At 49.4% G+C, this 24,005-nt stretch overlaps 2 protein-coding genes across 2 annotated transcripts; one reads left to right on the plus strand and one right to left on the minus strand.

Moving 5' to 3' along the window:
• Nucleotides 1–5,247: 5,247 nt before the first annotated feature.
• SLC25A42 (solute carrier family 25 member 42) lies at nt 5,248–12,092 on the plus strand (the record flags this gene model as incomplete). The annotated part of the gene is made up of 7 exons (XM_082011099.1): nt 5,248–5,331; nt 6,467–6,578; nt 8,936–8,961; nt 9,803–9,969; nt 10,609–10,725; nt 11,218–11,369; nt 11,767–12,092. 7 exons carry the CDS (start codon nt 5,248–5,250, stop codon nt 12,090–12,092), a joined length of 984 nt encoding a protein of 327 aa, XP_081867225.1.
• A 7,713-nt stretch (nt 12,093–19,805) lies between these two features.
• TMEM161A (transmembrane protein 161A) lies at nt 19,806–23,358 on the minus strand. Its single transcript, XM_082010959.1, has 12 exons — nt 23,341–23,358; nt 22,986–23,089; nt 22,822–22,902; nt 22,443–22,540; nt 22,113–22,269; nt 21,643–21,794; nt 21,493–21,553; nt 21,211–21,354; nt 20,907–21,020; nt 20,530–20,704; nt 20,356–20,452; nt 19,806–20,125 (listed from the first exon to the last, which is right to left on the minus strand). The coding sequence occupies exons 1-12, from the start codon at nt 23,341–23,343 to the stop codon at nt 19,869–19,871; spliced, it is 1,443 nt and encodes a 480-aa protein (XP_081867085.1). The 5' UTR covers nt 23,344–23,358; the 3' UTR covers nt 19,806–19,868.
• Between the last annotated feature and the right edge of the window lie 647 nt (nt 23,359–24,005).

Raw genomic sequence — 24,005 nt, forward strand, 5'->3', positions numbered from 1 at the left:
GCAACGGACTATTCATAGCTAATGTTTTGGGATCGGATTTGTATGCAACTGAAAGATGAATGTGACTGAAGAGAGTTGAGTCTGCAGGGCATATCTTTGATTTTAATGGCTTAATCAAACTGGAAGGCAAAGATGGACCTCAAGGGGCCATCTAGTTATAGTTCATCCCCCTGTTCTGAGTCTTTCAGCCCTTTTTTCTGTGATTTTCTGTGATGCTTTTGCTCCAAGGGTGAATTTAAGGCTGCAGTAATCTCAGCTGTTACCACATCTCTTTCTCTGTCAGGCTCAATTGCTCAGTTTAACAATAACAATTGAAGGAAACCTAATTGAGCGACTTCCCTGGGTACTGTTTAACTTCAGCCTGCCTGGGAAAATGTGTGAAAATTTCTGTAGGAACTCTCCTGGTTTTCTTTTTTCCTAATTTAATTATACGCTTTCATTAGTGACGTTAACAACATAACAAAGAAAAAGAATTAGGAACTGGGTAGCTGTTGAGTAATGAGGGACGCTGGCATACCTGAATGCAGTTATACAAGGGGCTTTACCTGATTGAAGTTGAAATTCTGTCCCAGAGGTGAACTGTGACTTCATCCAAGTTCATGTAACAGTAATGTCTGTGAGCTGTAAGTATGGTAGGTGCTGTACACAACTCCCAATTATTGAATCTTCTAAGTTTCTGTATGTGCCTTGTTTTGTCTCCTCGTTTTTGATAATGATTAGAGAGAAGTGGATAGCAGGACTAAGTTTCTTCTGCCTATCTGATGAATACTGAGCATTTTGTGGGCATCGAGTCGTAGCAGCTCTTACCTGCTGAAACTATGTGGTTTTGCCATTACCTGTCTGTCAGGGCACTCCCATGTCCAGGGCTTTAAACTACCTTTATAATTACTACTGGGGTTGTCTGAGGAAAAAGCAAACATTTCTTAGCAAATAGCTGCCATTGGATTCAGATAGCTGATGGTGCTGACTGTTTGCAGTGTTCTTGCTGGATAGAGGATACTCTTTCAGAAATCTTAGTGTTTTGTGACAGGTCTAAATTCCACTGCAGAATATCAGACAAACATGTTTTTTGGTAATGACACGTTGCAAGCCAGTCTCTGGGCTGGATGCCCAGGCTTCTCCTGTTTTCTGACTATGTAGCACTGTGAAAACTGTAATGACTAGGTCTGCTTTTGCAGTTAGGGTATTTTTCTATTAACGGGTGGTTTTGGGTCTGCCCAGGTGTTGACAGAATGGGAGTGGTTAGGATGTTAGTGAAGCCTGGAGAGGATGGGCAGTGTGATTTCTGCCTCCATCAGCTGCGAGTTCTGCGCAAAAGCCAGTTCTTCTCCTTCCAGCTGCTCCTGGAAGTTGGTGGTGTTGATCTGCCACAGGAAGGCGTAGCTGGTAAAATACATAAAGGAGGAATTTCAGGCAGGTCGTGCCATAATGATGTGAAGTCAAGCTTTTAAATAAGGATTAATTTTGAAATATAGAAATGTATAACAATCTGCAGGCCTTTACTTTAGCAATGTGATTTTAATTGTACATATGCTAACTGGAGAATTTGTGCTTATTTCTTAGTTGTGATGCTGGTCTCTGAAGCTCATTGGCTCTTCTGCTGAGGAACTAATTATCTTAAGACTGTGTAATTTTAAAAAATATTCAAATGAAATAGCTGAAATATATCAATATGTGATGATGATTGGATTCACAAGTGGCTGGAGAGCTAGAGCTATTTTTTTCTCTGAATCCCCACCCCACTTTGGGCAAGGAACTGGCACCTGCCTGTAAGACGTTCTTCCTAGTAGGTTGCTTTTATCATCTGCATAACTTGATTCTGTCTCGCCTTTCCTTTTAATCAAAACCACCACCAAGAAAAGCAGGATGTCTAACTTGTCAGAGGGTCAATTTGACAGCTTGATTGAACTTGCTCCGGTCTTCATTAAGTGCCGCTAGAGAGAGTTGGCAGAATGGAAAGGCGTAACAATACTCTAGCTTTTCATGTGCGGAGCGTATTCTGTGCATCTCCTGGTATGCAGGGAACGAAACTCGTTTTAGCGCACAGATGTTTCTGCAAGTGCTAGAGCACGGGGAGGATACCTAGAAAGAGTCCCCGGGCTCGGAGGACCATCATAAACCAGACTGTTGCAGCCGAGTTCATCGGTTTGTCTAAGGTGCTGCTGCCAGAAATGAAGGGCCCTGAGCTTCCCTGTTTCGCAGCTTGGTAAATAAGCTTTAATCTGTGATTGTTAATTAGCATGGCTAAATTATAGGCATTGTCTTCTGGTGGAGTTGAAACTGGATGCCGGAGTAAGTGTTTTGTACTTCCAATAAACTATCGTGAATTTTGTTGTAAAATCACAGCATATGTTACTCATTAAACATCTTTAACTTTTGAACTCGACTTCACCAGCAATTTTGCTTTCTGGTTATATATTCTCTTAAGGGAATGGTTTGCTCTACAGCATGTAGTACTGAGGACTCTGAATCCAGATGTATGACAAGGATTCGTGTAACTACAATACAAATAACACAGAAGAGTGTCATAAAAAAATAAATCTAAGCTGCAGCTATATTTTTCTTGTTTCCTGTGGCTTTGTAAACATAAGTAATGCCTGTGTCCAAAGCTATACAAAATACACGGATTTAAAAAATATCCAGCTGCTCCATGTTGGGGTTTAGTGGATTACTTAATGAGGGAGTCAGATTGCCGTATATGCAAAATAATGTCTGGCTTCTAATGGCCAGGCACTACAAATTCACACTGAAAGTTTAAAGCAAAGCTTTGTTCTCTGTGGCTTCAATGTGCACTATTGGTCGTAACTGAATTCTGGCTGTTAATAACTCACCGACATCAGAATCCAGCCCAACTCCAAAATAAAATAAATCTGCATTGCTTTGCAGAGAGCAAATGTGAATAAAAATAAATGCTATTTTTACACTTAAGCCTCTGCAAGTTTAGAGCCTATATTTATGTACAGCATGTGGTCAGTTTTAATATGTAAAACTGAGCATATAGACAGGTGTTTGTAAGATCAGGGCATTGGGCACTAAAAATAAAAAAAGAACATGTCTGAATAGCATCAAAGAGAATATTGTTGGGTAAATGGGTATCATCTTTATGCATGTGCATGTTCTAAAATACGTCCAGGCTTAGTAACATTTGTTTAGTATTTAAAATTTCCTTTTAGTCGTCTCTTTCTCAATGATCTTTCAAAACTGTGTTTTAAAATAAAGTTGCATATTGCGTTCCTAAGCTCTTTAGCATGATTTCTATTTTTGTGGGTTTATTTTTGGTAGAGATAAATCTGATATTGTGACCTACATTTCTTTATTTGAGATAGCTAGGGATAATATCTCCGCCTGTGATTTCTTTCATGCTTTTGCTGAAGGCATTGTTTTACACTAAATTTTCCAGGTACATGAGATAAGAAGGAAAGGAAAAAACCTGCAGATAGTAATTAGAAATAATCATCAGTCTGTGTTCTTCAAAATAATTTAATGAAGTGCTCTGCTCTGTAGTGTTATGAGTTAGCTTTGATCTTGATTCTTATGGAAGTTTTTGTTCACATGGTCTGATGTGACCAAGCTTCCACCATAGGACTTTTCAAGTCCAAACGTTGATGCTGTTTAGGTCATGCTTTGGACTATCAGATGTTATCTTTCATTAAAATTTTGACTTATGACTCTGAGCGACAGCCTGCAATCTCCTCTTTTTGAAAACACCCTCAGGAGTTGTAAACACATTGATATGTGTCTTCCCAAAGCTCTAGCAAGTGATGTCTGGCATTAAAGATACCCGTGTGTGTGTGCGCTCCCTTGGACTGAGTGCACGGGTCATGCATAGCTTCATCATCACAAACGGGTCATGCACGAATACAGACAAGGCTGATCTCTCTCTGGATTTGCGTTAATGTCTCTGCTGCAACCAAGGGGTTTTGAAAGTGAAGTCTGGCACTAATTTATGAGAACGATACGGGGGAAAAAAAATAGGTCAGCAAGTGTGAAAGGTGCTGACAAGCATATAAGATCTAGAGATTGTTAAGTAAAGAAAAAAAAAATTAGTCTTACGATGGCTTTTCCAAGTAAGCAAGCTGTTGTGCCAGAGGTTTCCTAGGCATCAGAGCAGGGCAGAGGTAAAGTAACTTGCATGTGAGAATGCTGTGGCAGAACTGGGGAGCAGTTCAGGAATTCGGATTTCCTAATACCACATCCTTTGAAAGGAAACTAACAAAATGGAAATGTGGCTATTTGAGCAGGCTTGTTGCTTAGAAAACGGATCTTTGTGGTTACACACTCCATTTGTGAATAGATTCAGAACTCGGAGAGGCCATCTTCCTGTGTTAACTCCAGGTTTTCAAACTTTAGCTCTTTCACTTCTGCATATTTAAGGATCAAAAAATTGCATCATAAAAAGCAGAAATACTAGAAAGTTAGATGCTAAAGTGATAGCTTCTATTTAAAGTGTTATCTCTGCATTGATACTCTGCAGCTGAGGTTAGACTGACCTTGCCTTTCACAAGGCAAGTGAGAGCATGTGTCGCAGCAAGAAGCATCTGTGCAAACTGCACTGATTCGGTATCTACAAGCACATGTGTATTGCAACTGTGAAGAAAGGGAGTTCTGAAGTCACTGATGTGCTGCTTTCAGTCAAATCACTAGTGTCATCAAAATAGCCTTTATGGCACGTGTAAGGCATTGGATCTATCTCTTTCCTAAAATAACCTCCAATTGCTAATGACAGACTTTCTGGACTTACTGCTGTGACTATTTTTTTTCATTTTCCAGGGCTGGGTTTTAAATTTCTATATGCCTTCTCCGATATCTAGATGCTCAGCAGTCAGAGTGAGTAGCAACCAAAAGCCTCACTGTAAGCGATGGCAGAGAACAGAGCAGGATCTGATTCTTCTCTCTAGAGAAGAATCTATGGATATTTGAATGTTGTAACTTGCAGCTGAGTTCCTTGTGGGATGAAAAGAGTTAATATGATTGACACAGTTGTTCGTAGCACCAAAGTACCCCCACACACATACACTTGCACCTTAAAGGAAGGAAATGGCACTAGGATCCTGGAAATGCTCTTCACGTGGGAGCTTGGGAGAGGGCTTTTCCTACTGAAAATGGCCCTGGGAGTAGGTTGCTCCTCCTTCCTGTACAAGCTTTCTAGTACCTGCGTATTTCCTACTTTTGACACTAACTCTCTCTTTGCTTGTGTTTTCAATTTAGGAGCCGTAGCTCTTCTGCCCACTTGTAAGTGCAACTGGTATGGGTAATGGTGTGAGAGAAGGTCAAGTGGATTTCAAACGGCAGGATGTGGAGCCAGTTACATCAACCCACCTTTCATCAGAGGTAAGAGCAGGAGATTATTTGGTATATGCAGTGGGTTTGAGAGAAGAGCTGGGTGACTACTGTCCAAAGGAAGCATCTTAATGGGATTTGAGCTGCAGAGTCCTGAAAGAGTTGCAGTGTATGTGCAAGCCATGTAACATGTAACTTTTGCTATCTCTGAGGATAGCCAGGCAGTTCCAGCCCTCAGGGAAGAGGTTGGGCATCGCTCACAGCTGACAGGCAGGCAGGGCTGTGTTCCTCGTTCAAGGTTATGTCTTGTTATGTCTTTAGTGGCAGAACTGGGAAGAGAGCCATAAGTATTGGTTTCCCTGCTCCTGCTGCTGTTGCTAGACTCTTCTTAGAAACACTGGAAGAGACGCTGAACCTTGGTCTGATTTAGACCAAAACTCAGGCTGAAGTTCACACAGTGCTGCCTTTGCATGGCTACCCTTGCATTTAGCACTAGATAGGCAGAGAATGGAAGGGAAAATTGAACTGAACCATGTATTTTGGTAATAAACATTAACTTTTTAGTTGTGAAACATTCTGAAAAAAGAAAAGTGTTAACTCCTCTTCTCCATGAAAATGCAAAGCGTATCCAAAGTTAATGTTCTTAAGCCTTGTCTTGACTTGTCTTTCAGTCCGTAACCTTCACGGTGTTAGATTTCAAGTCATTTACTTGCTTTCTGCCCATGTGTTACAAGAAGATAGCTGCTTTATAAATATGAGCTGTGGCAGGAATGTCAATAGCAAAACCATTTCCATTCCATTTATCCAAGTAGGAAACTTGTCTTGTTTTATTCTTGGGATCTTGGGAACAATGTGGAAATAGGGCTTGTGTGTTACTGGAAAGGCGAGAGAGAAATTTACTTTCTCTACATGCCTAAATCATGAGGAGGTAATGGCTTAGCTTTTAGAAACCGTAATAGGGAGAAAACAGTACATGTAAGAGGTGTCAGTCCTTGGAACATTGCATCTTGGCAGACAAGTCTGATCTTCGTGCTTCATGATCTGACCAAGAGTTTACTGTGTTGGAAATTTTGAAGAGAATTTTGATCCAAGTTCTTGAGAGGGGGGTAAATACTGCAGCAAAGGTAAAATACTACAACTTTTGCTTAGGATTGACTGTGTCATACTGAACAATGCTTTGTTCCAGGATAACCAGGAGAAAAAGAAAGTACTCAACTCCCTGATGTCTGGTGCATTGGCTGGTGCTGTTGCTAAAACTGCAGTAGCTCCACTGGATAGGACAAAAATCATGTTTCAAGGTGAGTCCGGTTGGCTTTTGAAAAATGCTCTTAGCGTATTGTTAGCAGAATTCAAACCAGCTTCTCTGATCTGCTCAGCCAGCCTGCTCTCCAGTGCTTTGCCCTCCTTCAGTGTGCAGAGAACTGGCAGGATGCAGACAGAATAGTGACATCACCAGAGTAAATTGAGTCTAAAAACCTATTGTTTGATTCTTGGTAGGCTTATTGCAGGTGTCAGTCAGCTGTGCATCTGGCCCGTACTATTGGATCCAAGTCTCATGGTAGTCAGCAAGAGTTTTGCTATTTCAGTGTGGTGCAGATGCACATTGCTGGTTAGGGACAGATGCCTGTGGCTCATGAATGTTGTCTGGGCACGTGTATTCTGTGACAGAACAAGAGTTTTGGAGCACAGAGTAAATAGACATTGTAAAGGCAGCATTTGAGGGGATGATTGGTAACACTCTGGATTTCTGTGTCTGTTCAGTTTGGAGAGATAAGGTGGGGAGGGGAAAGGGGCAATACAAGGAGATGTGGTGACACTGGAAGGAGGTAATTGAGCTGTTTGAGTTTCTTGCTAAAGGCTGGATGCCAGGCTATGCCTGCTCAAATGTATGCAGTCTTTTCTCCTAAGACTTGCATTGTATTGCAGATGAATTGTTTTGGTTGGAGTTGAAGTTAATGAGGAAAAGTACCGCAAGAGGCATTGAAGCTGGCATACATAGCTCTGTATTACAAAGCCCTTTTTGGAACCTGTAAAGTGTGTAACTGAAAATGAAATTCAGTTAATTGGCATAGAAAATTCTCACGTGTTTAGTGGGATTTGGGATTCAGCCTCATCACGGGCTCTGTTCAGTTCCTCTCTTTGAGCGCAGGAACTGTCAGCCTCACTAATTGTCCTGTAAAGGAAGGGTGCAAACAGTTAATACAGTAGACATTTGGTGAGGCCAGGAATTTTAAATCTGGTTGACATCCCAGATTAAATGAATTGGGTAGGTTTAATCTAATCCCTGGATGAGATTTAATTTTGAATTGACTTTCATTTGACATGATTTTCATTCTCAGCATAGCAGGGGCTGAGATCTGCAATAGTGGGGATATAGATCAGGGAATTCAAGCCATAGGGAGCTAAAGCCTGGGCTGGCTGCAGGCTGGGATTGCATCTGTGACCAGATGCTTGTGCAGCACTAAGTACGTGCTGTGCTATCTCACTAGAACAAACACTGTAGTTCATCTAAGGTTGGAAATGTCAGGATCAGAGGTGAGATGGAAACTGCAGAACTGGGGTGAGTCAACAGCTGTCTGTATAAATCACCTTTAATTTGTACAGGCTTACATTTATAGAGAGACCTGTTTGGTTTGGCCCATTAAACTTGCTGCAAAGGATATGATTAAAACTTGCCCATTTTGACCAGTTTCTTAGTAACTAATGTATTTGCTCTCTAATGTCTCTTGCTTTTCTAAAGGTTTTCACTCTGGGGCCTCTTCCCTGTCTGTGAAAACAGAAAGCATCTTTGGGTCATGTGAGTGTAGGAAGGTTGTCCCTTGAACTAGAGACTGAAGAATTTTTCTGTGGGAGAGAGGAAAGAGCTCTTTTCCATCGCAGAGCCAGCTGCAATTGGTTATTGAAGTGTTTTTCTTTCTAAAAAAAAAAGTGTTGAATTGCATAAAGGAGCAGTGTGGTGAAAATGTATTTGCGTGTGATTGTTTGATACACTTGAGAGGTTACAAGTCTCAAAGGAGTTTGAAAGAAACTGCAATAGACACTTAATTGGAACCATGTTTCATTAGCATTGCTGTTCGGGTTTTAGCCTGGGTTTCCTTCCTGCTGTAGGAATGTTACAAAACAGAGCTGCTGTATGCCAAATAAATCTTGCTTCCAAATGCCTTGTGTATTACATAGTTAAAGAGATGCTGTCAGTTTGAATGGATGCAAGAAAAGAAACTGAGTGTTCATTTGAGTTTTGCTAGGATGAAACCATTCTTGCGTGGAGCCTCGCTAAACAGATCCGTTCTTTGCTGGATTCTGGCATTAGGCTGGAACCTGTGCATGGAAATGCTCCACTAAAATAAGCGGTCAGTGCAGGGTTTGGTTTTTTTAAAAATGTTTTATTTATTAATTTATTTTTAGTACTTTAAAGTAAGAAGTGTGACAGAAACAGCGTTTTCGTAACAGTAGGTGGAAAAATGAACTTAGGTGCTAAAGAGAGTTTGGGAGCTTTTGTCTGTGGAAAGTCTTTGTTTATTATAAAAAATCTCTATGTTCTTTTGCATTAATTCTTTTGCTTCCATTTTTATCCCTTTAGACAAAATGCCTGTATGGTTTATTTGGGTCATATAAACGTGTATTGCAAGACCTAATGCTCATTTTTTCTTTTTAGTGTCTTCAAAAAGATTTTCTGCCAAGGTGAGGTGATGTGTCTGTCTCCTGTTGACCTGAAGTGTTTGATTAATGGTAGTAATAGCCCTAACAGCATCTTTTGTTTGTATTTATTTAACTTTCTTGCTTGGGTTAGCAGCACTCAGTGAAAGAGCGTAGAGGGAATGACTGGAAACAGTACTGTTTATAACACTCCTTAGAGCAGTGCTCTTTCATGTTCATGTTTTTGTGTGGTGCTTAGCACAGAGGGGCTTCAGTGCTCGTTCATGCTCCAGGTTCTACCTGTGACATGACAGTAAGTGCTGTGGCATTGCTCAGGGCTTTGTTTTGTTAGGCCTTCTCCTCTCGTGGTTGCCTCCTTTCCCCCAACCATGACTGGAGTTGTTCCAGAGTATGTAGGAAATTTGAATTTGGGAGCTGATCGCTATCATGGCTTGCTGAATGTTTTGTTGCATGTGGATTACGGCTCTTCCATGTGTGCTGTGCTAATATGTGTAATCCAAATGTTTCTGTCTTATACTAAGAAGATTAATTTGGGTTGAGAAATGGTTTGTGCAAACAGCAATCCAGCTCTATGCCTTGCTCTCGGAGGGAAAATGAAGATGTCTTGAATGTAAAACTCTGTCTTCTTGACTCTGGTTCTTTTTCATGCTAATGTATCTGATTCACTTTCCCCAGAGGAGACATTTTGGTTGTCTTATTCTGGAGTCAGCGTTGCGAGCGTAAACAGCTGATATCAGCGTACTGTGGTTGGGGTGGGAAGGAGGATTTGGAGAGGTTAAGTTATAGGGTCACCTTTTCCCCCTCTGTTGTTTGGACTCCCTCTTATCATGATGTCCCTGTCTGACCTTTGATCTGTTGCCTGCAGGAAGCCTACAGGCTGATTTATCGCACCTACCTCAATGAAGGCTTCTGGAGTCTCTGGCGAGGGAACTCAGCCACCATGGTTCGTGTGATCCCTTACGCTGCCATTCAGTTCTGTGCACATGAAGAGTACAAGCAGCTCCTGGGGAGTTACTACGGCTTCCAGGGAAAGTAAGATGCAGCATGGCTTTGATCCTTGAAGAGGAGGATGGAGCAGTTTGTGGGACCGTAGATGTAGGGAGGGAGCACGTTTCTCTGCTTTGTGCAGGCCTGCTGAGTTGAAAGCTCTGGTACAGAGTTGTGCCGGCCCCTCTCATGATGACTTTGCAGAAGGGGGCAGGCTAAGCAAAGGGCTGGGCTTCTAGTCTTGCACAGGGGAGATCTTTGTGAGAAGATGACCCTGTCCTCTAGAGGCATGAGCAAGAAGTGGCCTAGACATTGAGTTAGCACTTCCCTGTGCTGAGAGTGGGCAGGCAAAACGGCGAGCTTTTCTTTGCAGGAGAAGCCGCAAGATCCAGCCTTGTGCTGTTAGCCGAGCTGTGCATGTGGCCTGAGCCTCTTGCTCTTGGGTGTATAGTGTCTGAGACACCCCAAGTCAGGTTTGCTGTCCTCAACAAAGATTTTCTCTAAGCCTCTGTCTTGAATGGCTGTGGCAAACCACAGCTGCTTCAACCCCCACCCACCCAATTCTCTTCAGTACACAGGCAGGGAAGGGATTCAGTAGCTGGTAGGGTAGAGCCATCCTCAAAAGCCACGTAGTATTTCCATCTCCAGATGATCTGTTTGGTCTCTTCTCTCACCTTACTTTAGAGCGCTGACACCCTTTCCTCGATTCATTGCTGGCTCTCTGGCAGGCACAACGGCTGCCATGTTAACCTACCCCTTGGATATGGTCCGTGCTCGAATGGCTGTCACGCCGAAGGAGATGTAAGTGCCTAATGAAAGCAAGTACAAGCATCACGAACAAATGCAGAACTTTCTTTTAAGGTCAGATGACTTTATTCCCATTTTCTGGGTCACTTCTTGCTCGGAGCCTTTGGTGTATTAAACCTCTTACTGCTGGGGTCTGAGCACTGATTAAATGACCAGGGTCCTGGTTAGTCCAGGAGCTGGAAGGAGATGGACACTGAAAGACCTCACTAGTAAAGCCTGTGTGTTGGTTCTTCAGGAGGCCAGCAGGCACAACGCCTCCGGAAGAGATCTAACAGACAGGATAGCATGTTGTGACAGGGCTATAGGAGAGCTGGTGACTGGCTTCTCCGTTTGCGGACAGGCTTCAGAAATCCTTTCGGAGCTTTTTAATGAGCTCAGAGCCTAATTAATTAATTGTTGATCCTTCAGAAAGTCCTATTGGAAATATTACTGGTGCGTGCAGTCACTAACCAGCACAGATTTAGTTTTCCTGTGTCCACATGCTAGGTACAGCAATATTGTTCATGTCTTCATCCGAATATCCCGAGAGGAAGGATTGAAGACATTGTATAGGGGATTTACACCAACCATCCTTGGAGTGATTCCATATGCTGGGCTTAGCTTCTTCACCTACGAGACGTTGAAGAAACTACACGCAGGTAAAGGCAACTTGATTTGCTTTCAGATGAAATGGTGTTAGGCTTTTGGCCAGCTTGAGATGTTTGAATTCAGTGGTATGAGTCCTGTTCCTGGCCTTGAAACCAATTGCAATGTTCTGTGCTTTTGGAGGTTGCCTTGTGCTTCCCTCTCTCCAATTCCAGACTATGAAGAAGGCAAACTGCAGAAAAGCAGTATCTCTGTCTTGCAAAGGAACAAAAGGGTGCAAGTCCTGGGTGGAGAAGGACTTGGTTACATACCAAGTCAGCTAATAACCAAGTCGGGAACAAAATCTCAGGAGCACTGGCACTCGGTACTCTCTTTGGTTCTCAGCCCACTTGACCTTAATCATGTGTATTACAAGAAGCTTTCTGCACTCTGCTACTTTCTCTTTCCCAGATCACAGTGGGAAACTGCAGCCATCCCCTCCGGAGCGGCTTTTGTTTGGTGCCTGTGCAGGCTTGATTGGCCAGTCAGCTTCTTACCCCCTGGATGTGGTTCGCCGACGAATGCAGACGGCGGGGGTTATGGGACACACGTACAGTTCCATCCTTCTCACCATGCAGGAGATTATAAGAGAAGAGGGACTAATCCGTGGCTTGTACAAAGGACTCAGCATGAACTGGGTCAAAGGTCCAATTGCGGTGGGAATAAGCTTCACAACCTTTGACCTTACGCAGATCCTTCTCCGTAAATTACAGCACAGCACTAATATTGAAAGGTAGTAGCTTAATCCCCACATCCCTTGCTGGGGAAAAGTACAACATGTGTAGAAAGAACAATGCTAGCGTTCCCTCACTTTGTACGTGCTCTCCTGCAGCTGAGGACTTACCTTTCTTGTTTGTTTTTTCTGTTGTTGAATATTTTTCTCTTTAATGAGCCTCTGAGTTATTTGGAAACCTGGAGCTGAAACTAACCCTTCCCTAAACAAAATTCTTCTTACAATTCTGCAGAACTGAGTCCCCTAAAGTAGCTGCCTCACCCTTCTGTTTCACTCTTTGATACCAGGAGTGGAGCCTCTCAAACAAATATGTGCTGCTGCTGGCTCCTTACCCTGGTCTCTCTGGGCAGATGAAGTGGTGGATGATGAAAGAGAGGATTCGGTGCTGTTGGAATGAGCCCCTGAATCTGGGAAGTGACTGCTGCTCCTGGTAGGCAGTTCTTAGTTACTGAACACGTGTAAGCCAGAGGCAGTCTGCCAAGTGCAATATTCCAGTTAGTCTGTAGGGAATTCCAGGCTCCTCTGACCTGTAAGCATTGGTCTTCATAAAACAGGACACAGCAGGATTTAAAAGGTCCAGGTCACTTCTTTTGTTCTGGAAGTTGAATGTGAGCGCTGGCTGGAAAAGCTTCCCTTTTTCAAATGTTCTTTCATTTCTGGGTTGACTTGCATAAAATATCCCTTGCTTGCAGTGTCCCTCTGAGATTACCAAAGACAGCAGGGGAGGAAAGTTCCGAGTGACTTTGTAAATCAAATTCTCATGTTTGTTGTCAGTGTTGTTGAGTAGACGCTGCGCCTGGGTTCACAGACTGGATTGAGTCGAGCTGCAGTAGTGCTTTTGGGCTACCCAAACCCTTCCGTTGTCGTGGTCTTAAAGGCAGCGTTTTCTGAGGGATCTGGCAGAGTGTAGTGTTGATGCACTAGAAAAGGAAGTGTCACATACTTAAAATTGCAGCAGTTTTATCCTTCAGTATTATTATTGCTGCTTTATGCACGATGCAAGAACAAACATCTCAAAGATGCACATGTGATTTAGCTATCCCGAAAGGCTGGTTGTGTCTGGTGAATGCAGCCTAGTAGTTGGCTCAAGCTGCTGGCCCTGCTTCTAAACAACCTTGTTGTCTTTTGGTGCCTGCTATGTAGGTTGTGTGACCTCTGTTCATTAGTCCACATCTAAGCTCACTTGCTTTTACTCCTAGAGTTCTTCTGGACCAACTGGGTCCTTGGGAGAATGGGCTCCACAGCCAGTATCGACCCTTCAGAAATATATATAGTGCCAATCATTTCCAGTTGCAATTTGAAAATGAATGGTAAAGTACCTTTCAGTGTTTCTATTTCATATCCATCTTCAGGGAAATGAGGATTTGGGGGGTGGTTTCATTTTATGTTCCATTCCTATATTAAATTTGGAGTGCAAGAGAGGTCAGAGCAAACTTTAGACTTCTCTGAGAATCAGATTACATAAACCAAGATAAAAATTCCTTTCCAGCTGATACAGTCTGTAATGTATAAAAGAAAAATAAGGCATAATTTAAAAGCTGTCCTTTTCTGGTGTATGTGTTTTAGTCGTCATAGTTTGAGCCTTGTGTCATGGCTTTATTAATGGGACTGGAAGTAATTGCACAATTGGTAGAAATAGCTTTCTCCTTTCTTTTGTCTTTGCACTTGTTCTTTGGAGCATAACTTGCTTCTAATGCCAAATATTTCTCTATGAAATGAGCACCTACACTTCCATTTTGTGGACATGGCAGAGAGCCAGCATACTGAAGTATTAGCATGCGTGTTGTTCCTAGAACACGTGGGATCGATCATACTTTAATGGTTGTGGATGGGCGGGGTATTAACCTCAGCAATTTCTGTCTCTAAGCCCACAAATTATGATTTCTGTTGTGAAACTTGACTGCAGTCACTGATTTACCTTGTAATTAAAGAAGTGTTAGGTGGTGATGTTTTAAGAGTCATTAGAGATGGTAACCATGAGTTCTGTATATTTTTTGCTCCCATTGCTAATGGAAGATGATTAACTCTTCTCTTCGTGTGGGTGAAATTTTGTTTAGTCCTTTGCAAGAGCTCTGATTTCTTTTCTCCAATGGAGAAGCCAATTACTTCTGCTCTTGTCTTTATCTTGTCTGGCCCAGTGAGGAAATACTAAGGCAGTTACATCCTACCAGGAAAGCGAAGTACAGACCAGCAAATCGGTGTGTCGGCAGTTGACTGTGCGTACATGCGTGTATGTCTGTCTGACTGTGTACGATCCATGCCAAGTTCTCTCTCAGCTTGGAGGCTGGCGGTTCAAAGCACAGTCCTTTCTGCACAGCTGATGGGTACTATATGAAGACGAGAGGAAGCTGAACTGTGGCATCCAAGTTAGAGTGGGCTCCTTTGCTCCACAGTACGGTAGGTCATCTCAGAGGCAAGCGCAGCAGACCTTGTCTTATGAGATGTTGAGCATCACTGAACCCCTATGGCAACAAGAGGCGGCTTAATTCCTCCTGGGTCCTGACTGAGAAAGGATTTACACTGGATGACTAGCCTCTTGTTTGGGACTGAATGGGAGGGCAGATCTGCACAGGGTACTTTCTGCCATGTCAGGAGTGCAGCTAATACATTAAACGAACGGGAAGCCTGTAGAGGAGGCAGCTTCTGGCTGGCTGACCTTGGCATCACCCACCTTGCAGCCGAAACGTGGTGCTGGCAGCTCATCTAGAGCTGGGGGACTCTGAGCAGAGAAACAAGACCTGAAACAGCCAGACTTGGGAGCATTGGGCTCAGATAAGTTGTTCCTTAACTAGCAGCTGCACCTGATTTTAATTCAGTGGAATTTTAGCCAAACACATTTTTCCAAGTGTTGCAGGCTGAGTGTTTGTTCAGAGACAGATCTTTGAATTCAGTCTGTAATGGTTTTGGTGCTTTTGTTTCTTGGGCAAAAGTGTTCAGAGTAACTGTTACTGCTTTGGGTGGTTTTGAATAACTTTTTTTTTTCTTCTCTGATTTGAATGTAGAAAAGGAGAAACAGAGTGTTCTCTTCCCTTCTCTTAATCCTTGCATTAATTGAGACATGTTCCAGGTTTCTCTGCTGCCTGGAATGAGTGCCCGAGGAGTTTTAGGCATGCTGATTTGGAAAGGGAGGGTGCCTGTGTGCTGGCCAAGAAGGTCCGTTGCCTTTAGCTCTGAGAAGGGAGACAAGTCTAACAGGAATCTTCTCTAGTCCTTCTTTTCTTTAGAACTTCTTTACTACCCCAAATTCCCCAATCTTTTATTTTATTCTTCTGAAGTTCCTTGCTTTTATTCTCAAGTCAAATTTCTCATTGTTCCTTAATGCATTACCACCAAATGTGAATTTGTGCTTTTTTTTCTTGTCTACTCTCCCTCCCTCTTTGCTTCTGCACCTTTAGTCCCGCACTAGCACTTCGAGGAAAATCAGGTCCAGTGAAATGCATCCAAAATGACAAAATTGTAGCTTTGATAGTGATGCCCAAACAGCCCAACTAGGCTTCCTAGTCAGGCAGGGATGCTTGGGAGGAGCCTGGGGGGAAGAAGTTAAAGGCACTAGATGGTGGGGCAGAAGGTTTTGGGTTTTTTTGGAAGGTTCTTGAACTACTCGTCCACCTAGCGCCTTTGCTTCTCCTAGCACCTTTGCTTCACAAGCTGTGAAATGCTGCTGCTTCTTGTCATTTTCTCTTTCGGTACCTCCACGTGATGCCCACTTGCTCTGTGAAAGTGGCTGCTTGCTAGGTAAGTAGCTCGGGGAGAGCTTGTCCTTCTGGGAGGCTCAGAGGGTCAGTTAGGGAACTTGAATATGTGAGAGGTGGGATCTGAGCTGGCTTCATGCAAACTGGTTTGCCCTGCATGCCCTGTGCAGACCTCTGCCAGTTCCCTGGGAAGGCAGAGCCACTGAAGAGCCGGCTGGTTCTTGACGGGACGGTGGTGGAAGGATCAGGAGAGGAGTCACAGCCTCCTGAAGCATGAAGTCACTGAAAGCCATGGGGTGGGTAGTGTGGTGTAGCCTTGGTACTCCACGGGAGCTCTCCAAAAGCAGTTTCATAGCTTCTGCGGAAAAATTGTGGTACTTCTGTTAACTTCTTATCGCCTTCCGCCTAGAAGGACTCGAGCACTATCATCCTCACCTTCTGGTGTCTTTAACACAAAAGCAGATAAAGTATGAAAGGAAACTTTGAGCAGAAGCACTGTGGCAACCCCGAGCGAGTCTGGTGCCAGTCCTGGGCAAGCAGGAGGGGGAGGAAATGCTGTGGGGTAATTCCCCTGCCCTTTCCCCAGTGCCTGACTGGGTACTTGGGCTCTGCAGAGAGCCGGGGCGTATGTTTCGGACCCTCTCTACCTGGACTGGGCCAGAGGAGGAGGTGGCCTTCCTACAAAACAGCCTTTTTTTTTTTTTTTTTTTTATTGTAGGGGCTGATTCCTCCCTCTACCCCCATCTCCCCCTTAAATGCCATGTGATGCAGGGTTTCCCAGCACTGTTCACTGCCTGTGTGGTCTATGCATATATTAGCACAAACACTGTTAAATGCCTTTTGTCAAGATGTGTCCTCACCATCAATGTGTGCGTGTATGTATGTTCGTCAATCTTGACTGCTTTTCTTGGATCTGGAGTTCTATTTTATTGCAGTGAAGACACTTTGTTATATAATGTTTATATATTTTAAGATTTGTGCCAAGAGAGGATGTATATTTAATAAAAAATTATAATTGACTTTGGAGGCTCTCTGAGGGTGTCTCCTATTATATGTTGCTCATAAGAGAGAGGGGCCTGGTACCTCTGGGTGGATTTATCATGGGGGTGTCTGGTGGGGGGGCCTGTGGCTGGCAGTACCCCTTGTGGGGCTGACTGTGCCCCCGACCACGCAGGTCTCCTGTGTATGGAGCACCCTACAAAGTCCCCGAAGTGCTTTGGGCATTGCATGGAAGTCAGGAGAAGCTCGAAGAGGGAAAGCAGCTCTGGAGCTGGCTCAAAACCTGTGGTTCCCCCCCAAAAGGAGGCCTGTGCTGTCCCTGTCCCCAGCGCCGCAGCGTGGGACGGGGATGGGTGTGCAATGGCAGCAGGTGGCACTGTCGGCTTAGGCACGGTCCGGTGGCTTCCCCGAAGTTGAGGGTCCCCTGGTTGCTGCTCAGCCCTGTTCAGCTCTTGGGGCTTTTGGTGCTTTCAGCTGCGTATCGGGTCACGCGCAGGTGCGACGCTGCAACGCCTTGCAAGGTAGGAAGGTCTCGGCAGCAAGGGCAGGTCCAGCCCTCCCGGAGTAACCTCCCTGCAGCCCACTGCTGCCCTCCGCAAGGCAGGGCAGAGCTCGGGTCCTGGCCTTAGCCCAAGAGAAACTGAGACCCGGAGGCTGAGGCTTCCGCCAGACCTTGCAGGAGACCTAATGGCAGAGCTGGGGCAGGGTCCCTGACCGCCTGCCCCGGACCCGCGGCCTCTCGGCGCTCTTGGTGGAGGGCAGCAGCCCTGCCTTTGGCTTTCTGGCTCCCTGTGCGCAGGAGAGCATCCGCCCAGGTTGGTTTGGGCTGCCTGCCACGGAGAGAGCTGCCATCAGCACTTTCCCTCCGCTCCAAGCAGGAACGGCTCTGCAGGACGCAGGCAGCAAGGACAGCAAGGGGAATCTCATTTTGGGTGGAAGTGGAGTGGGAAGGCAGGGCTCGCTGCTTCCCTCCCTGCCAGGGCATGAAGGAAAACCTCCAGGAGCTGCTGCAGTCCAAGTCCTCTCCCCAGCCCGCAGGTTCTTGCCCGGTTCGGCTCGGCGAGAGCGGAAGGTGGGTGTGCACCGGGGTGATGCCAGGCCAGGTCTGGGCCACAGCAGGGTCTCCTGGTGCCAGCAGAGCCTTTCCAGCAACACAACCTCTTGATCCCGGCTGCTCCCCTCTCTGCCGAGGGCCCGAGCGTGGCCCTTAGCGGCTGGGCTCCGCTCTGCAACCATGTTCTAAATAAAGCAAAGATACAAAGAGTAAAAATAATTCCGGGGCGAGGAAGATGGGGGGGCTCTTTCATTTTATTTGATGTGGCCCAATTTCAGTGCCTGTGGATCTGTCTCCTGCTCTTGGCTAGTCTATCAGTCATTGTCCCCGCCTGAGAGGGTCACGTCTGGGCAGATCTCAGGGGAGGAACTGTCTGCATGTCTGAATGCAGCACAACCCCCGGCCCTAGCAACCGTCCTCCTGCCGCGAAGGCTTCCCTGCCAGCTCAGCCCCCGGCTGCTTCCTCCACATGCTTAAGGAAAATTAGATAAATGAGCCATCAAGGCAGTCGGACTCGCTTTTAATGGGATGGCGGCACAGGCTGGAGCAAGTCCCTCCGCATCGTGGCCCCGGGGGACTCGCTTCTTCCTTGCGCCTTTCCACCCGCGTCTTGGTGACAGTGCTGCTGGAGCCCAGCTCCTCCTGGCCCTGGGCTCTTCTGGTGCTGCCCTGGGCTCTTCTGGTGCTGCTCTGGGCTCTGGTTTCTCCAGCTGTTTGCAAAAGGGGAATGTCCCCGTAATTTTTTTTGCAAAAGGGCTTTTATTGTGTCCGCAACTCGGGAACCAGGCGGAGGGGGGCTGGCCGGATTAGCCCTGTTAACACCGGGCAAAGGGCTGCCTTCTCATCTCGGCCCTTAGCAAGAGGGAATTAAGACCATTACAAGGCTATCAAATAGGATCAGAGCCCCTCTCCCTTTCTCTGAGCAGCCCAGACCTGCTAATCCTTTTTCATGCAGCTGGACCAGCACCCACTGTGCGGTGGGGAAGAGCGCGGCCGAGATGAGATGGACATGGGGCCGTGTACCCCGTCCCACCTCTGCAGCCACCGTTGGGCTCGGCGGCACATTACCAGGCCGGGTGCGACCCCAGTGCCGAGGGAAGGAAGGGCCAGGAGCGGGCAGCGAGTCGGGCTGCGATGGGGGGCACGTGAGGTCTCCTCCTCGAGTGCGATGAGGCCGGGCTGCGGCGTTTCTTCAGGAGCTCAGCCCCTTCCCCTTGCTGCAGCAACGCGTACGAGGCTTTGCTGCTCGCCCGCCGGCCCGAAGGCAGCTGTCCCCGTGCCGTGGGACCCCTCGCCCTGCTCGGGCGGTTTTGGGCCGTGAAGTGCAAAGAAAGCAGCAGCTTTTGGAGCGGCAAACAGACTCTGGGTTACTTATTTATTTCTAAAACAAACAGCCAACAGTCGAGGCTGCTGGGCCTGAGGATTTCCTACGAAGCAGAGGGATGACCCCAAGGAGCTCCCACCCAGCTGGCCAGAGCAGCGACCCTACCAAAATACACGCACCCTCAGCCACTGGAGGCAAACACCAGGCAGAGCAACGCCCAAAGTCTCTGCTGGCGAGCCAAGCTGCCGCTCCAACCCGGCTGTGAGGGTCTCTGCCACGCAAGGGCGATCCCCACCAAGTCCTCTGCCCAGCACGTACCGCCCGGGGCTGGCAGGAGCCGCTGCCCGCCAGGAAAACACAGCGGCAGTGTCCCCACGTCGGGTCCGAGCAGGCGCAGGCAGCGGCAAACGCAGCTGCGGGGCCTTGGCTCCTCCATCACCGTGCGGGGCCGGGAAAGGGAAGAGGAGCTGGAGGGATGCAGCCCAGGGCGGGAGCAGGCACAGTGGTGACCGGCGGCAGGAGCAGGCGATGCCCGCGCTGCCCCGGATACATAAAACCCGTCATGACGAGAGCTGGTGGCAGAGACGTCCCCACGTGTGCGTCCACGTGTGCCACGGGCACATGCGAAGGGGGAAACCAGCCAAGGCAGGAGCAAGAGGACCAGCAGCCAGGCACCGACTGCGCCCCGAGGCACGTCCCAGCTCCCCCCAGTCAGGAGGCGGCCAGGTACTGGTGGAAATAGAGGCCGAAGAGGCTGGTGACGACCTGGCAGACGGCCACCCACCAGGTGACGAAGGCGAAGAGTCCGCGGAAGAAGAGGGGGGTGAAGATGCTGCCCAGAATGCCTGTGATCTGCTCCACCGCGGCACGCACGTCCTCCCTGTCCGTGCCGCCGGGACGCGGCAGTGCCGTCGTCGCTGCTGGAGGGAGGGGAGGGCGCTCCGGGTGCAGCCCCCACGAGTGGTGCCCTGCGTGACAGAGGGGACAGGTCTGTGGGGGTCGGGCCCCGCGCTGCAGCCCCATCCCCGTGCTACAGATGTACTGGTGGCTGAGTCCCAGCACGCTCGCTGCATGCATTAGGTTCATGTCGTGAGAGCCTGGGGATGCCTTGGATGCTGATAGCTTACGATGACTTGCAGGTCTCATCCTGCCCCTCCCGAGCCCCCATGTCCCCCGCATTCCCCTGCCGCCTCCTTACCCAGCGTCTTGAGGAGCAGCGTGCAATGGAGGGTGAGGATGACAGGTCCCAGGTACTGCAGGCTGACCACGGAGACGTAGCAGTAAATCCTCGTGATCTGTGGGCAGGGGAGATCAGCAGGAGGCCAGTGGCCGTGCCTGGACCCCCACTCTGACCCAACTCCCGCACCCAGACCTTGCGCTGGATCTCCAAGGCGGCGATGCGTCCGGCTTCCTTCCTCATCTGCTCCACCCAGCGCTCGGCCAGGCCCAGGTACGCCTGGAGGTGATGGCGAGTGACAGCCAGGCGCAACAGGCAGAGGCCGACGATGGTCCAGAGGCGCGCGGTGTTGTAGGCAGAGTCCGACATGCTGGAGCAGAAGGAGGGGGCTGTCAGGGAGAAACCCCCAGCGCCCCAGAAAAGGGTGTCTGATGGGAGAGGTGGCAGCCGAGGGGAGGGTGGGGGGCTACTGGTGTTGAAGGAGGTGGACTGGTGCACCCGTGCCTCAGCTTCCCCTTGGAGCAAGGATGCCAGGGCGCAAGAATTGGACCCGCTGCTGGGGCCGCACTTACATCTGCACCGTCTGCTTGCCCATGGGCGCGTGGAGCAGGAAGTCCCGCGAGATGGGCTTGATCCACATCACGACCACGAGGACAGGCGCCAGGAAACTCAAGTGGAGCAGTACCCTGCAGTAGAGCCGTGAGAGACCCCCACACAGCCCGGTGCCTCCTGCTCCCCCCATGCATCCCTCCATGGGCAGGGATCAGCCCTCACCCACACCTCCAATGCCCTCTCCCACCACCAAACCCCCTCACCGCCCTGCAGCCACAGAGCCGACCCCTTCGCCTCCTTCCCCACCCCCCGATTTTACCCAACTGGGTCAGGGGCTTGTCGGCCGCCATCCGGAGCGCGTCGAGATGCGTCTGGGCCAGGCGCAGCCCTGGGAAGGTCAGGCAGGCGCCCAGGAAGGAGCACAGGGCCACCAGCCCCAGCTTGAAGGCCAGCTTGGCGAGGGGCAGCCTGCAGAGAGAGGAGGTAGTGCAGGGAGGATGGCTCAGCCCTGTCCCCAGTGACCCCTGGAGTGGTTCCCACCCCAGACTTCCAAAAATCTTCCCACAAACCTCGTTTCCCTCCCTCCCCGCCCTACCACCAACTCACGTCCACTCCCAGCCCCGCTGCTTCAGGATGCTCTCCAGGTTGCTGCTGACGCCAGCCAGCCCTGTGGGGAGCAACCCCCCGTGAGCAGAGTGCCCGCAGCCCCCAGGGACCACCTGCTTGCCTGCCTCTCCCCATCCCCCCCTCACCCACCGGGCTCGAGGCCAAACTCCAGGTAGTCCTCACGGATGACCAGGGCCACCATGGCAAGGAGGAGGAAGAAGAAGGCGAAGGTGAGGCAGACGGAGCGCTCGCCCCCCTCCTCCGAGCGGAAGTAATGGCGCATCACCATGAAGAAGACCTTGCTGCGGGCAAGGGGCGGCCGTCAAGGAAATCAGGGACTTTGGGACCCCCCCAATGCCAATGGGACCCCTCTGCTCATTAGCAAGTTGTAAAGCATCTGCATCGTTAGGCCACTGCCACCGTCTCTGCAGGGAAGGCTCTCGTTAGGCACTTCTGCAGCTCATCAGCGAGCGGTTTATAAATCCATCAATCTAAGTTCTCCACCTCAACTGGCTTTTAATGGGTTAAAAACAAGGATGGTGGGTTTCCCCTCCTGCCCACCGGCAGCCTGGACCTGGTGGGTGGCGGCAATCGCACCCCGAAAGTCAGCAGAAGGATACAGGGAGAAGACAACCGTCAGCAGGCACCAGAGCACCCCGATGTTCATCTCCTTCTGGGGGTCCACCAGGCAGTAGTAGCCCTCGGTGAAGACGTACACGGCACTGGAGTAGGCAGCAAAATCCACGAACCACTGGTAGTCCAGGAAATAACGCAGCACTGGTGTAACAGAGGGACACGTCACCGCGTTGCGGGGACCCGCAAGGGGTCCCTGGCACGGCTGAGGGTCCCAGGTCCAGGGCGATGCTGGGTGCCAGGACGCCTAGGTCCTGCGTGCAGAGGGAGCAGTGGGTGCACGGGAAGGGTGCTGGAGCTGAGGCCGTGGGGGTTACCGAGAGCATCCACAGCGGTGATGGGGCTGGTGTCCAGGTGGAGGTCGATGTCGCGGGGCACGGAGAGGGGTTTGTCATCTGTCACGCCGTTCATCCTCCTGCAAGGGACACCCAGGCTCAGGACGGCGGGCAAAGAGCTGGCTTAGCCCTTGTGTCCCCTGGTGCCGAAAGCCCCTCATGTGGCGGCACGTCCCCGACTTGGGGTTCCTTGTCGCCAGCATCGGCCCCGAGCCCGTCTGCGGCCGAGGCTGCCACTGCTGCACCTCCCCAGGGGCGTCCCGCAGCACGCCAGGATGACTTCCATTAGCACCAAAACAAAATATTTATCGTTTTAAGTCCCTCCTTGCCCGCCAGAGCCGCGGGCAGGAGCTGGGCTGACCTGTCCCGCTTGGCCTTGGGCCGCTGCTTGCCTGCCAGGGCGCAGAGCTCCTCGTCCGAGGGGTGCTTGTAGCGGTGCAGGCTGGAAGGGAGCAGCCGGGTGTCAGCGGTGCCGGGTGTCCCCAAGGCCCCACGGGGACGAGCAGGGAGGGACGGACCACGTACCTGCCGTTGCAGAGCAGCCAGCGAGCGAAGGAGCAGTGCGGGGCCATCTTCTGCATGACGCTGGCTGCCAGCAGGCTCACCACGACCTGCACCCCCATCACCGCCTGCGCCGGGGACACCCGCAGGGCTCACCCCGGCACTCGAACTCCCAGAGCCGGGGGCAGCTGGGGAGCCCCCCACCAGCCTGCAGTGCCGCGGCCGTCCGCTTCCCCCAGCCCCTGTCCCCCTGAGAACCCCCGGGCAGGCACCCTCCGGACATGGACACCCCGGGCATGCACACTTGGGCATGCACGCACCCCCCGGGCCTGCGACCCCCGGGGCCAGACCCCCGCACGCACCCCCGGCCCGCACCCACCATGCCGGGGTCAGCGCAAAGACGGCTGCAGGAAGCCTGCCCGCCGCCGCTGCTCCCCGCCGGCCAATCCGCTGCCGCTCTCCTGTTGATTGGCAGCTTCTGGACCAATGGAGAGGCGGCGCTGGGCAGGGGCGGGCCCTCCGCAGTGCCCAGTTCCGCCGACGCTGCCTCCTGGGATCTGTGGTCCCCGCGCCGCCCCTGAGTCGTGGGTTCGAGCCCCGGCCGGGCTGCGTGGTGCAGCGGCACAACCCTAGCAGTGGCAGCATGTATGTATATAAATTAAATCATATACATGTATATGCCTGCACCCCTTGTGTATATATGTGCTCACATGCGTATGTGTATTTACACCTTGAAGGGCCCCTTCAGGCTGAGGCTCTGCAATACCCATCCCTGCACACAGCCCCGGGCACTGTGTTTCAGGGGCAAAGGAGGGCACAGGGGTTTGGGCAGCGGTGGCTCGATCCCCGTAGACTCCCTGTCCTCCTCTACCCTGGGCCCGGGGCTGGCTGAGCTGGGACCTTCGCCTCCCTGATGCCGCCCTGGAGCAATGATGCCACGGGGCAGGCTGTAACCATCTCGCCTGCTGTGGCCTTTTGCCCACGTCTTCCTTGCGAGATCAACGGGCTCTTCCCCTTCATTTATCCCCCCGGTTGCTGCCCAGC

This window comes from Phaethon aethereus (assembly GCF_964289735.1).
Source record: "Phaethon aethereus genome assembly, chromosome: 26".
Taxonomy (NCBI): domain Eukaryota; kingdom Metazoa; phylum Chordata; class Aves; order Phaethontiformes; family Phaethontidae; genus Phaethon; species Phaethon aethereus.